The sequence below is a fragment of the Stylophora pistillata genome, chromosome 10, assembly GCF_964205215.1.
Source record: "Stylophora pistillata chromosome 10, jaStyPist1.2, whole genome shotgun sequence".
Classification (NCBI taxonomy): domain Eukaryota; kingdom Metazoa; phylum Cnidaria; class Anthozoa; order Scleractinia; family Pocilloporidae; genus Stylophora; species Stylophora pistillata.
This window is the reverse complement of record NC_142528.1, coordinates 28,118,298-28,131,811: the sequence shown is the minus strand read 5'-3', so window position 1 is coordinate 28,131,811 and position 13,514 is coordinate 28,118,298. Positions and strand designations below refer to the sequence as shown.

At 40.9% G+C, this 13,514-nt stretch overlaps 1 protein-coding gene across 1 annotated transcript; it reads right to left on the bottom strand.

The window, feature by feature from the left end:
- On the bottom strand, positions 1 to 13,326 carry LOC111345271 (uncharacterized). The gene is made up of 14 exons (XM_088735283.1): positions 12,697 to 13,326; positions 10,869 to 12,070; positions 8,900 to 8,992; positions 8,624 to 8,698; positions 7,050 to 7,185; positions 6,853 to 6,899; positions 6,466 to 6,679; positions 5,576 to 5,922; positions 4,535 to 4,770; positions 3,946 to 4,238; positions 2,994 to 3,335; positions 1,851 to 2,010; positions 1,243 to 1,531; positions 1 to 900 (listed from the first exon to the last, which is right to left on the bottom strand). The coding sequence occupies exons 2-14, from the start codon at positions 11,503 to 11,505 to the stop codon at positions 578 to 580; spliced, it is 3,192 nt and encodes a 1,063-aa protein (XP_088591409.1). The 5' UTR covers positions 11,506 to 12,070; positions 12,697 to 13,326; the 3' UTR covers positions 1 to 577.
- Between the last annotated feature and the right edge of the window lie 188 nt (positions 13,327 to 13,514).

Genomic DNA, 13,514 nt, shown 5'->3' with positions numbered 1-13,514 from the left:
TTGCAGAATAGCATAGTTGTTTTGAAATACATATCAAGCATTTTTATTTAGTAGCTCACATTTTCTATCAATAAATTTCCAATGAATTTCCAATTTTGAGACCACTGATGCTTAAGAGCAAATTATTCAACGTTTTTACGTTCAGCCACACTTGTGAGGATAAACGCAAAGAGCTGAGTGGTAGACTCTCCCTCCAGCACAAAAGTATTTTAAAGTGAAATTGCCAGACTTTAAAACTATATCCAAAGATCTCAAACTTACAATTGAAAAATTTTAAAATTTACAGGTATTTACCACAGATTTTTCAATTTATTAGCCATCAATCTTGATCTAAAGCCAATTGTGTACGTATGTGTGTGCATGACAAAGTCTCATGATCAAATCATGCAAATTTTGTCTTTGTCCGTGGTAGTGTCGGTGTGATGTTTTCCTGACCATGACATATTTGGCATTACGTGATGGCTCGTTTCGTTGTGTGTGAAATAAGGTGCGTTGTGCATTGAATGAAGTCCGTGGACACGTCTTTTATGTCACTAATTGCATGCTAAATTCTTTCAATTTTATCAACTCTCTGAGTCTAACTTTGATCTGGACGCGCTCGACGCCTTAACTTAAGACAATCTACAATGTCATTGTTGATGTCTGCTAATCCTATCCGAGTCAGTGCGATCATGACTCTTCTAATCGTGGCCGACGCCCCGTTCTCCTCACACAATTTTTGTAGAGCTTTATAACAGCATTCTCTACATCTATCTTGCGCTTGCTCAGAAATCGCATCAATTTTTCCGTCTGTAAGCCCCAGCTTTCTTGCCAGCCTCTTCCAATGATGCTCAACTTTTTCTGATACAATTTTCTTCACTTCCCAATTCGTTTGCAATGATTTGCATACAGCATCTTTACCTAAAAGGACGAAAAACAAAACACGCTGAATAATACAAAATGAGCGAGCATGATGCCCTCAGTAGCAGAAACATGCTGATCAGCTTCTTGTATCAAAAACCCCCTCTCCGACAGCAAATCAACCAAGCTTGGCCCCAGCCCCTCTGCTAGGATAAAGCTGGACCTTACTATGGGCTATCAAGAGAAACTCGCCCTGAATTCATTTCTCTCTTGTTCCCAGGCTAAGCCTGAATAACGGCAAAATAAAATGCGCTAGGACTAGGTCGGGGCTCATCCCTCTGGTCAGAACAGGACTACTTTGAACACTCAAGTGCAATGTGCTTCATCTTTTATTCTCGTTACCTTCCTCGAGTCGTTCGACCACAAATCCGTATATGTGATATTTCCTCAGTTCCACTTTAAGAGCCTCAAAGCACTCATCTTGAATTTCGATTTTCAATCCCGCAAGATTCTCATAGAAGCTCTGTATTGTTTGCCTCCTATTGATATTGCCTTTTTCGAGGCGGTAAAAAAGATCGTCATACACCTCTGAACCAAGGAATTGTTTTCCAATCGCTAGAAGGTGCTCAGGACGCGGACTTGATAAGATTTCATCATTGATTGGAATACCAAAAAACTCCACCGGGGTTTTCTACAAATAAAAAATAAGTAACAACTACCAACTAAGTTTTATGGTAATGTACATTTTAATGCCCAAGACGGATATTTTTATTTTTCTATCAAGTCCGCCTTGTATGGTACGTAAATGTATGAGAAAATTCATCCTTTTTTCTTTTCTATTTCATCAACACGCAAAACTGCCCCCTTTTTCGAAAAAATGTCAGCTTTGGGTACACACTTAATATACTTTTGATTGGAATTTTTCTAACTTGAACACGTTCATAAAATTGTACAGGGAAAGAAATTGTTGTGAGAAAGTGTACCACTGAAGTTATAAGAAAACCTCCTACCTTCAGCTCTGTCTTGAGAGGTGACAATCGAAAACTCAACTGACAGAGCAGAGAGCTTTTTATAAAACTTGGCGTTTTGAAAAACTTCACCCCTGAAAGTCCTTTGTCATCAATGACACGAACTGGAACTTGAACTTTATGGAGGTCGTCACTTATAAACCTGATGAAAAGAATTCTCATTAGCACAAAAAAGTATGTATTTATTAAAGGCTGATAGTTTCGAAAGAAACTGTTTGGGGCTGCGTCGGTGGGAGTAACGAAATAATTTGGATATATCAACAAAGTTCAAATGGTAAATTGGCCACCGTAACGATTACAAAAGTTGACGTTTCGAGCGTTAACCCTATGTATTTATTAGCAACAATATTTGCTGTTTTGCTACAGTGTTACCAAATCCACGAACGAGGAATTGAAGACGGAGAACGGGGAGCAAGTGTTCAGCAATAATCTGTATGAGAATTTAATGATTTTTCTGTGACTCCCGTCTTCGATGACCCTATTTCTATGGCATTTGAAATTTATATCAGAGGGAAATTAGAATTTTATTTATTTAATCGCTTTTACTATACTCACATACTAAAAGGACTAAAATATACATATGAACAAGACACAGAAGAGAACGGAGCACAAGGGTGCGGGACACACAACAGAGCGAGGCTCCAAATTAAGTGTGTGCCCTTACGAGAAATATACAAATACTAACTATGTAAACAATAGACAGTGTAAAAAGTATATAAAAAAGTATATAAAATAATAAAAGCAAAAACGAAAACGATAGGAATAAATCCCTTATGCGGCCGATAGAAAGTCCTAATAGCAGCAGTTACCAACCAATAGAAGATCGCGTGACCTGCTGCATTTGCAGCATATCGACTTCCAGGTGTTGAAGTTAGTGACGTCATAGTTTGTACGAAAAGCAGTGGAATAGCGTTGGAGTACGATTTTGAAGTCGAAGTTGGAGTCAGATTCCATCAATGACAAGTTAACTTTAAGTCTTCACCGATTTTGATTTTGAATTCGATATTTCAAATCCACTACCTTCTCGCCCTTCTTAGCACTACTGAAAGAAAAACTACTGGTATACAAAGTCAGTTTGACAGCATACCAGAAGTTTTTCTCGATGAAGTGTATCTAAAAACTCACTGGAGATGAAATTCCTCCATGTCATCCTCATCAATCGCCCTGATCCCGCCTGTGAGGGAGACGTATGCCTTGTCACGCCCAGGAATCATCGGGCTGCGAGAACTTGAATCGCTCGGAGAAGGTACATTAGCCTGATTCGTAATTTCATCTCGCACCTTTTCTCTAAGCTGAGACGGGCAGCAAATTAGGTACAAGATGTCTTGAGAGTCAGGGCGGTCCTCGAGTGGGAAGTAAGCGAAGAACACTGCCAGCTGAGGTTGGGTCCCAATAAGGCTCGACAGATATCCGATAACACCTTGATACCAGGGGCTCTTTGCAGACCAGTCAATAAGATACGAATACCTGTAAAAGAGGCGAAAGAAACGTACATAAACTGCAAGATTAGCTCCATATTGCCACCATAAGTACACTCCTCTTCTTGAGAGCCGTCTTTGTGTTTGTCAGCAACGTCTACTCAAGAAACAGCAGATAAGGACTGTGAGTTACAAGGACTGCCTTTTGCCTGAGTGCAAAAGACAGTCCTTGTAAGGCAAGGTTTCGTTCCATAAAGTAGATCTTGAACTAATTTTTTTGTCCAGCCCTGTCTATAGTTTGCTTGTCTTTACGTTTGAAGGGGAAAATGGAGATTCCTTGGCTCAGTTAGGAGCTCTAGTGCCTTACTGGCACGGAACAATTTTTCCAAATACTTGCAAAAACTGTCCACAGCTGGGTGTTCACTTAATGAATCATCTCCACCTCGATATTTTCTTAACCCTGGCTAAAAGTTAATCGAAAATTTACTTAGTTGTGGGAGAGTTCTGAGGTTAACATATTCTAATTGTTAACGAGAAAATAACAATTTATCCCCCCGACTAGTCCGTCCACAAAAACCCCCATTAGGGGTTCACATGTTCTGGGGCTTACTTCGCTTTGGAAACCGGCCACATAGGGTGCAATTAATAAACAAACGTACCCAGAGAAGCGTTCCACCTGGAATTTGACTGTCATCCCGTCGAACGTCACAGGGCTCTTCAAATCTTCAGTGATGTCCAACCATTCCTTCTGCTCACCATCAGAACTCAGAAACAATATTCTAACTCGGCATGTCGTTGGATTAGGAAAGTCGTGGTGCGTGTCTCCCAAAGAAACTGGCAGCGTGATGGTAACAGGCTTCAAGAACTCAACCATTTCGTCGCACACTATTCGCAGTACAGGTCCAATGAGTATATCGTTAACCACAAACTCTTCACCTGGTACTTCTTGCACCTTAAGAGAAAATGCGTCGAAAAGATAAACGCAAGAATTCATAAGGGTGAACCTATGTTAGGGTAAAGAGTTGCAGGACCTCCAACAGTCGAAGACAGATTCAAGCAACAAACTTAGAGTACATTTTCAAGGAACCAAAACTTTTCAGTCCCAAAATCTACCGAATCTTATCAATAGAACTTCGCTTGCCAAACGACTCGACATTTCCATCATTAAATATTAAAGATAATCACGCACATTTATTGTAATGACACAGATGCCCTTCGCTTCTGTTATATTTCAGGAAACTTCTGTACCTTCATTCGAAGAAGAATCCTTGTTTTCGCAGTAACAGCCTTTTTCGGGATAGTAACACTCACACTTGGATATTCAGGCATGATGAAGGAACCGCCAGTTGGTGTAATCGTGAATTCAGGGGAAAGATGGAGACGACTGACTACTGCATATGTGGCGCATTCTGTGATATCCGCTTGTACAACAGGGAAGTGTAAATTGGGAATTTCATGGCTAGATTTATACTCTTCTTCAAAATCTATTTCAATAAAGCATAGAACAAGAAAAATATGGTTAAAGTTATTTTTTAAGAACCAAGTAAAAGACTGAATGAGAGTGAATTAATGAGAATTCTTAGATGTTTGCAAGTGTCAACATTTAAGTTTGATTATTAAAACAAAGTTTAGCCGTTGTTTAACAAACCTACACAATCCTTTCGTTAGGTGAACTTTTTATCTGAGCATTCATTTTTGTGAACAGAGTCAAGAGGGCCAAAAGCTAACAGTGGAAGGACATTCATCGAATTAAATCAACTTGCGTACACCCATGGTTAGGGTTAGACTCCGTGTAAGCGACCGGTCGTTAGTCTTTGCGCAAAACTAACACAGAGAAAAGATCTTCGCGCGCTTGAATGCTCCTTAATTTTGGTGTGAAAGTCGCTCAATGATCATCGTCCATCATCATCAAGAATAGCTCTGGGAAAATGTCTTCAAAGCGTTTTACCGTGTAAATATTTATTCCGTGTCTACATATGCCATGCTAAGAGGGTAGCAAAAGGTTTATACGTGACGGGTGATTAAGGCAACAATTAACATGTGACGCGTGAATTTAACAGAAAGGCAAGCGTGCATGATTCGTGAATTTATGAACTAGCGTGAGGCGTGATTTGCCTCCTGAATTGTACGTGCTCCGTAATTTTTTCTTTCATTTCGTGAAACCCCAAATTTTCCACTCTATGTTAAGATATTCCTGGATGCAGGTTTTCTCACAGATCCGCCAATGTTCGACCAACACGTACACTTAACGATGCATCCAGTTCCTTATCCCTAATCAAAGGCTTTTACCTGAGATAGTTCTGAAGTCTTCCACACCAATCACCTCTTCCCATGCAGCAGTCTCGTTGTGGATCAGTTTGTACAACACCAATTCGTAGCCGTGTAGGCCGGGAGAACTGTGAGCGAATGACATCTTAACTTCAGCTTTAAACGTGAAAGTTTCCTGACTGCTGGAAGAAATTTCAATCACGTTGCTGACAAGAGCCTCGTGCTCCTGCAAAGGAGGGCACAGGACTGTGGGTCTCCATCGATGGACCGTTATCCGTGTGGGCTCAGATACAGCGTCACGAGGAAAGGCTAGGTGCACAGCTCCTAGCTTGATATTCCAGTGTACGTCCTCTCTAGTGAGTGTTTCTCTAAAAATAATCACAAAGTCATGAAGTTAGAATGGAATCAATTTTTAATTGTAATGCTCAATGTCATCGACACTGCCTTCGTTTTGGTCCAGTTTTTTCGCTACAATGCCTGAATTGCAAGCCAGTTACCAGTATCAGATCAAGTATATCTCGCGTTGAACAAAACTTGGGAAAATTCCTCTCTGTATTCGCTTAAGAAGGTAGTCATTTGCTGACCTTCTGAACGAACAAAAACAATGAGAAAGATAAATCAATTTATTAAGAGTCCAAACTCGTTTCTTTTCCAGGAACTAACAATTTTCTCGTCCGGCCCGACCCAAGCCGACCTAAGCCGACACAAAACTGTCCATCTTTTTCTTTCCTACTTTTTTTCTTTCGGCTCACATCTCGAACCCAGGTTTCCTGTTCCTGCTCGCGACATCTGGGACTAACGTATAGCTTTTCCTATTCTTGCTCACGACATCGCGTTTGACCCTCGCACAAGAATTTTTGAATAACCGCGTTTATCATTGGAGAAATGGTCCTATTCTGATTTCCACTTACTTATGTATCGTTATCCTGTCTGGATCTTGTTCCTGCTCACTCTCTAACTCTTCTCCCTCTTCTTCTTGAATTGCTGATTGTTCCATCTGCCCGATTACTTCTCGAATCTTATCGCTGCCATCGCTAGTACTATCGAGATCCTCATCATCATCATCATCATCATCGGGAGGAAAGTCATCTTCGTCTTCATCATCATCACTGGACATCTGCTCAGCTTTAACGATAAAATATTTCTTTTCGAAAAATTTTATTTTGAAAGGCGTCACATTTAACCCGTCTACGCCTCATTACTGTCTATTGGAGGAGAGAGGGACCTAGGACTCCATATGGAACAACAGATCCACAAGGGTTCTTTCATGATTCCCGGGAAAAAGGTGATAAATGCACCTGCTTCTGGAAGATTCCATGTGTCTCCCTTGTCTGTTATTCTTTCTCTGTGGAGCAAGTAGACATTTAGGGCATTAGTCTTTACTGTTCCTTGTTCCCAGCCCCACCTTTCTGCACTCACTCCTTTGAAAGGTTCATGAGAGCCCAACAAGACAAGAAAAATCCCACAGAAAAATCATGGCAGAAAAATAAATTACCTCCTGATCCTAGTCTTTTTGGCATCTGCAGGGTTTGGCAAAGTATCTTCTTCATCTGATATCTCCACTTCAATTTCTTCCTCCTCCTCTTCTCCAACTTTTGATTTGGCATCAGGCAATTTGTCCCCCTCAGAGGCTAGAAAAGTTTTTTTTTTCATCAAAAAAAAGCCTTAAAAATTACATTTCATACTGAAACTGCCTTCCGTTCAAATTTCATTGAAGCTAAGCTCAATATTAAACTTGTTAATTGCTTTCTTTGAGGCAACCAACAAGCTCAATATATTTTAGCAGTATACTCTTTTAATTCACTTTAATTACCTGCGTCTCCACAATTCTGAGTGTTAAAGCAAGGGTAACTATTTTCGGTACATTTCTTAAAACATTGAAAAGCAAGTTTGACGACATTAACTTAACCATGGTCTTAAAATAACTGAGGAGAATTTGCTACCTTACTATAACAAGAAATGGATAGATATTCTAGTCTTCTCGGATAAGGACGAATAAACCGTAGGCCCCGTCTCCTGCAGGGTTGGGGGTAGGAGGCGTTAATTTCCCACGCACGAGACTACTGTGTGGTGGATGTCCTCCCCTGGGGTGGGATGGGTGGGTGTTGGCCCTGAAAAGCCCTTATGGGGAGTGGTCAATTAACCTATGTACGTATGTATGTATGTAGTTTGGGTCTATCAGACTCCCAGACCCAGTCCAATCATTAAAGTAAAAGATAAAGTCGAAAGACTGGGCTAAACGGAAAGGCTACTAAGCCTATTTGAAAAAAAGATGGCGTTTAGAGAATCATTAATCTTGCTCTGCAAACAAGGAACGTTCTTTTAATGTTTTGCTTCCATTACCAACTTTTACCCTCCACGAGGAAAGTGAAAAATGGTCAATTTTCCTCGAAAAAACCGCAGAGGATACAATTCGCCATGTATTGCAGACATTTCCACCGAAAATTACGTGAATTTCAGTTATCGAAAGTGATGGAAACTCTTGTCTACGGTAAATTCTGTGGCGAGAAGCACCAATTTAGGGGGACGTCTTTTAACCTTCTTGGCAGGACCGCCATACTTGCTTCTCATGAGAATCTATGCTAACTGTTTTACGTAAACCGCAGTGGAAACAACTGCATGGTAGTTATTTTTTTAAACTCAGTTCAAGTAGCACCGTTAGTAACCGAGAGACATGGAAACCGAGGTGAACATAAGGTTACATGCGAGATATTTTCACTTTTCTTCTAATTCTCACCTAAGCTCTCCACAAAATAATACGCCAAAATTTTCAAGTGTCGATCGCTACTGCGCGTTGCGTGTATTTTTTGTGTGTTGACTTAATCTCCTCGCCATCTTGGATTTCTTTGTTCCCATTGTTTAAGACGCCATCTTGAAATGACCGTTATATTTTTAAAATGATATGCAAAAAACTCTCCCATAAACCTACACGAAATGGTAACCCTAACCCTAACCCTAAACCCCCAAAAATCCCCTTACTCCTACACGGTATGAATATTATAACTCGGCCGAGTTCACTCGGACCCAGGCCGCGCGAAAAGGGCTAGTCAGACGCCCAAAACAACTCACGCCTGTCGCTAATTCTTCGCCATGACTTTTTTGATGCCTGTAATTGTAACTTCTGCATCCCGGCAGTAACTTCTTCTGCAAGTAAACGGTTTATGTTTTGTCCTTGACTATGAAATGGAGTTTGTGAAAGTAAACTCAAATCGTTCTTCAAGAACTTTAATAACAGGACGAGAAAACAATACTGATACCTTTTCTTGATATCGCGCTTAATGTCAACTTAAACGCAGCATCAAAAAAAACTTTACATTTAACTATAAGGACAATCCTCCCTCTTACCTTCTTCGTCCTGTTTGGCAGTAATCGCTGTATAAAGCTCCTGATACCGAGAAAAACTTTCTCGAGTTTGAATCAAGGATCTTGGAAAAAAATCTGGATGAGAGAGGCAAAATATAGAATTTAACCGGTTTTCTGCTCCATCGCATTTTAACAGGGAACCGAGAACATAAATGAAACTTATATATTATGCTCTGGCAAATAATAACGTTCATGAAAAAGATCGCTAGACTGGGATTGCGGGAATTTCCTCGGGAAACTTAACAAGCCGCCACATGTTGGAGTCAGGTCTTACCAGGGGCATAGCCAGGATTTTTCAAAGGGGGGGTCACAGAGGCTACTCACCATCACCGCTGCTCTCCCGCTTGTATCAGCGGGCTCAGTCTTATTATCGCGGCATGAAAGCCCATATTAACTAAATGCAAGAGCCGTTGACGAAAATACTTTACAAAAAAAATAAATTAAAAAGTGGGCTTTTCAACAATGGCTTTTACGGCCAAGATATTGTCATGGCGTTTTCGCCAGCTGAATATTGTAGGTTGTTTGCTCTAAAGAAGGCCTACCAAGGGGGAGTCACGGGCACCCCAGGACCCCCCTGGCTACGCCCTTGCTCACCACAGTTCTTTGAAGAGGTAAATATATGATTATTACCCCTTCAAAACGCAATGTGAATAAGACAAGAACAAACGTTATGGAGAAGAGGACACCTGTATACGTTAAGGCCCGTTTAAACGGTTTCAACATCTGTTTCAACATGCATTCAACACTTTGTTAAAACAAATGTTCGGTACGTTTAAACAGGTGGTCCAACATTGCTGAAATCGTACAAAATGTCGAAAGCTTGTTGAAAGCGTGTTGAATCAAATTTAAATTGGTTTCTGAAACTTTCGTTCAACATCGATTCAACTTTTCCTTTGTAAGGCCTTTGTGAGGCCTTTGAAAGGCCTCCGAACAGCTTTGTTTATGCGTGCAACATTTGCCCAACATGCGTTCAACTTTTGTTGAACGCATGTTAGTCAAATGTTGAAACCGTTTAAACGGGCCTTTACACTAGAAACGTTTGCCATGTGTTATCGTATTGGTGCAGTGGCCATTCCCACAATAGCCAAACGGGATTTAAAGAATTAAAGAGCGAAAAGCAAAGATAACATGATTACAGGTAATCAACAAAACGACCAAGGGCATGAGGGTCATCAAAAATGTAACAATTATTCTTTGAAATCGAGGTGAATAGTGGCTAAATATTTACCGAGCCGCGAAGCGGCGAGGTAAATATTCCTGAAAGCCACTATTCACCGAGATTGCAAAGAATAATTGTTTTACTATATACACACGAAGTGATCTCGACAAAATTAAAAGGAAGCCATTTAAAGGCAATTTCTGTTTCTTAAACTTTAGCGAAACGCGAGCTGAGTTTACGGCCGCTATTTTGCTTTTCACATTATCCACTCGCTCGGAGGTGTACATTGTTGATTATCCCGAGATAGCGAACCAATCAGATTGCTTTAAACGTCAAGATCACTGAGTGTGTAGATACTAGAATATGTTCGCCCGGATTTTACCAGTTTTATAACATAGCTTAAAAAAAAAAACACGCGCTCTGATTCACTAATACGCTTGATCCACTAACCCGTGAGTAGCATGCTGACGTCCGTTTGTTTTGGTTTTTTTTTATCTACACGAAACAAAAGATGTTTGAAAGTCTCAGTGTTGTTGCGACTCTAGCCTTACCAACCTCCCGCGTGCATCCATAACTCGACGTCTGCACAGCGCACGTTAACCATTTCTTAACGTACAGGAGTGAACTCGTAATTCAGGCGAACTGGTAAGGTGCGAATTTGCAATCACGGTGGCGAAACCTCCTTACCCGTTTTCCCACACTTTTTTCATGTTTGAATCGCTTCCAGCATGCTGTGCCACATAAAAAAGCACTTTCGGGCCTTCTTTATCTGATACCAAAAATATATATTACCTCTTGCCAATTTCCTCTGTAGGTTATGCACTAGTTGTCCATTGAAAATATTGCGGATGTATGGTGTCGGAACGGGCTCTTGCAAAACACGGTTTAGATGGATGGCATCTCTCAAAACACACTGCCACTGAGAAAAGGTGTGTGCCGCTTGCACATCGAAGGGTTGGTTTTTGGAATTTTCTAAACATTCTCTCCATGAGCCATCCTCCAGTTTAACACAACCCCAGAGTATGGCGGACAGATGACTGGACTCCAATTTTGGGTTTGCTTTTCTGTACAGAAACCGAAGTGATGCTCCGACTAACTTAAGCTCCTCTGGCAATGACTTGATTTCAGTTGTGTTAGAATGAAGCGCGTCTAAATACATCGCCAACCTCTTATCCGGATCGAGGCTTGGTATCTCACGCAAACATGGTATGTTTTCACCGTCGGCGGGTGAGATACTTGAAGGCTTCACCCGAAAACCCTCTCTGTCCCATTCTTGAACCGTCGTTCTCTTCCCACCTTCCAACGGGGCACTAGCTAAAATTCCATACGTGAATTTTCTCAGAGACTGAGAGCACCGATTCGACGACATTGCGTGAAAATTTTCCACTTGAAATTTGAGCAAGACTTTCCCCGACACCAAGCAGCTCATACAACTGGTGGGAAACCTTCCATCGCGGAACCAGCTCAAAACCCACTCTTCGATTTCTTGGTCGTTTTGAGTTTTCAGAAGGCTTGAGACATCGTTGCGTAAAAAATATCCTACCAAAGGCGTCTCTGTGATCGTGTATTCCTGGAGAGAAATCTCGACAGCTCGTCTTAACTCATTCTTCCCAGGAACACTTCGAAACACAAATTCTATAGCCTTTTCTGCTGTGGGTGCTTGTGAAAGAAGCTTGCTGATCTTTTGGAACTTTTTTTCTTTTCCTCTAGAAGTTCCCAGCAATCTATGGAGGAATGGCTGTCATAATTGCGAGGTTACGTAATCATTTCCCACTAAAGAGGCGAATAGAGAAAGCAATTCTGTGTGAATTCCAAAATACTGTGCCAATTTTCTGCGATAGAAAATGCGGGCTTTTGAAGGACATCTCTGCCACTTGAAAGAGCGGAGTGGAATAAAACCACCTAGAACATCGAAGATGAAGAAGTCGCTGTCGTTGCTTAGAACAGGACATTCCAAAGCATTGGCCAAAGAAGCAATTTCAGCATCCGCTTCACTAACAAAAGACAAGAAGATTGAATTTTACTTTAAAATATCGGCCTCGTCACTTGCGAAATTATTCATTGAACCACATGGCCATTGTAATAAGCAAATTATCGTCAGCTTTTTGTGAAGAAGTAGCGTTGCCTCCTTTTCACATCGCACACACTTACGAATGACCGTTCAGAAGCAAAAATAATTACCTTCTTCGAATAAGGATATGGACAGCTTGCTGCCCTCTTTTTCTCCGACTCGTATTAGCGCTATTGTTTTAAATGAGGACCAAAGCGAATATGAAACGAAAATTGTTTTGACTCAAATTACAAATTCAAATAGCATGAACGAAATTTCTATTTCGATCTTTTAGGGTATAGGGTATCTTCAAACGTCGTCCTGATCTATGCAGCCAAGATCAGAGGCAGAATAAAAATCTGACTTTCTCCTTTTCGGGATTATAACTTCCTTGAATTAGGCTGTTTTTTTCATAAGTTTTTCCATGAGATGAACCTCAGCGAGTTATATAAACAACTTTCACAGATGCCTTGGGTAATATCTGTTCATGACGTGTCTTCTAAATTTATGTGTGCAAAGTGGAATAACTCTGATTACATGTTACCTTTTTCGTATTTATTTGCAACTTACCAGTCAGAGACGGCAAATTTCACGCCAAGATCGTTGAGCGCTCGCGCAAACACATAATTCAACAAAAGCGGGTAAACGAAGACATCCTTATTCGCTTCTTTTGGATTTTTTGCGAGCATATTGGCTGTCTCTATTCTCTCTTTTGACCTCTTTCTGTAGGTGTCCAATTTGTTATCACTGGTATATGCGCCATCCAGGACTACGAATGATTCTACTCCCACAGATTCTAGAGCGTTAAAGAAATCGACTATTATGTCATAGAATTCCTTATATTGCCCTCCACATCGTCGATCGAGGCAATTGTCTACGTAAAGAGAGTTGGATAAAGCTGATCCATCTATGACCAGTTTTGTGTCTCGCCGTAGTTCGATCGTTTCCCAAAGCTGTTCGATTGGTTCGACGAAACTAAAGAGTCCGCGAACGCCCATTACCTTGATGAGAAGCTTAGACTTACGACACCTCGTTGACGAATAATGGCCTCACTTCCAAAAGCCTCAAAACGAGGTTGAGCGTGGCGTTGGAAAGTTGTGACAGGTTTATAAACAATAAAGCCAGATTCGTCATGACCTGTTTTTTTACCATCATTTTTGCTTGGGGCACTTAGGTTCATGCAAATAAGAGAGACCTAATAGTCCTTCTTACAGTTGTGGGCTTGGTGGCCAAGCCTTTGAACAGGAGTGAGGCTAAGGGTGACCCTGTTGTGATAGAGACCTGTATCTAGTTAGCATGATAACAATGAAATTTGCATTGAAAAGCAGCAACATCTCTATCATAACAAGGTCACCCAAAGCCTCACTCCTGTTCAAAGGCTTGGCCAC

Excerpts from the sequence above, each read along its gene's own strand:
- LOC111345271 (XM_088735283.1), bottom strand. The coding sequence starts at position 11,505 with ATGAGCTGCTTGGTGTCGGGGAAAGTCTTGCTCAAATTTCAAGTGGAA. Across the intron at positions 4,771-5,575 it reads AGACTTCAGAACTATCTCAG|ATTTTGAAGAAGAGTATAAA; the intron begins GTAAAAGCCTTT and ends TTATTGAAATAG. Across the intron at positions 1,532-1,850 it reads CTCTCAAGACAGAGCTGAAG|AAAACCCCGGTGGAGTTTTT; the intron begins GTAGGAGGTTTT and ends TTTTATTTGTAG.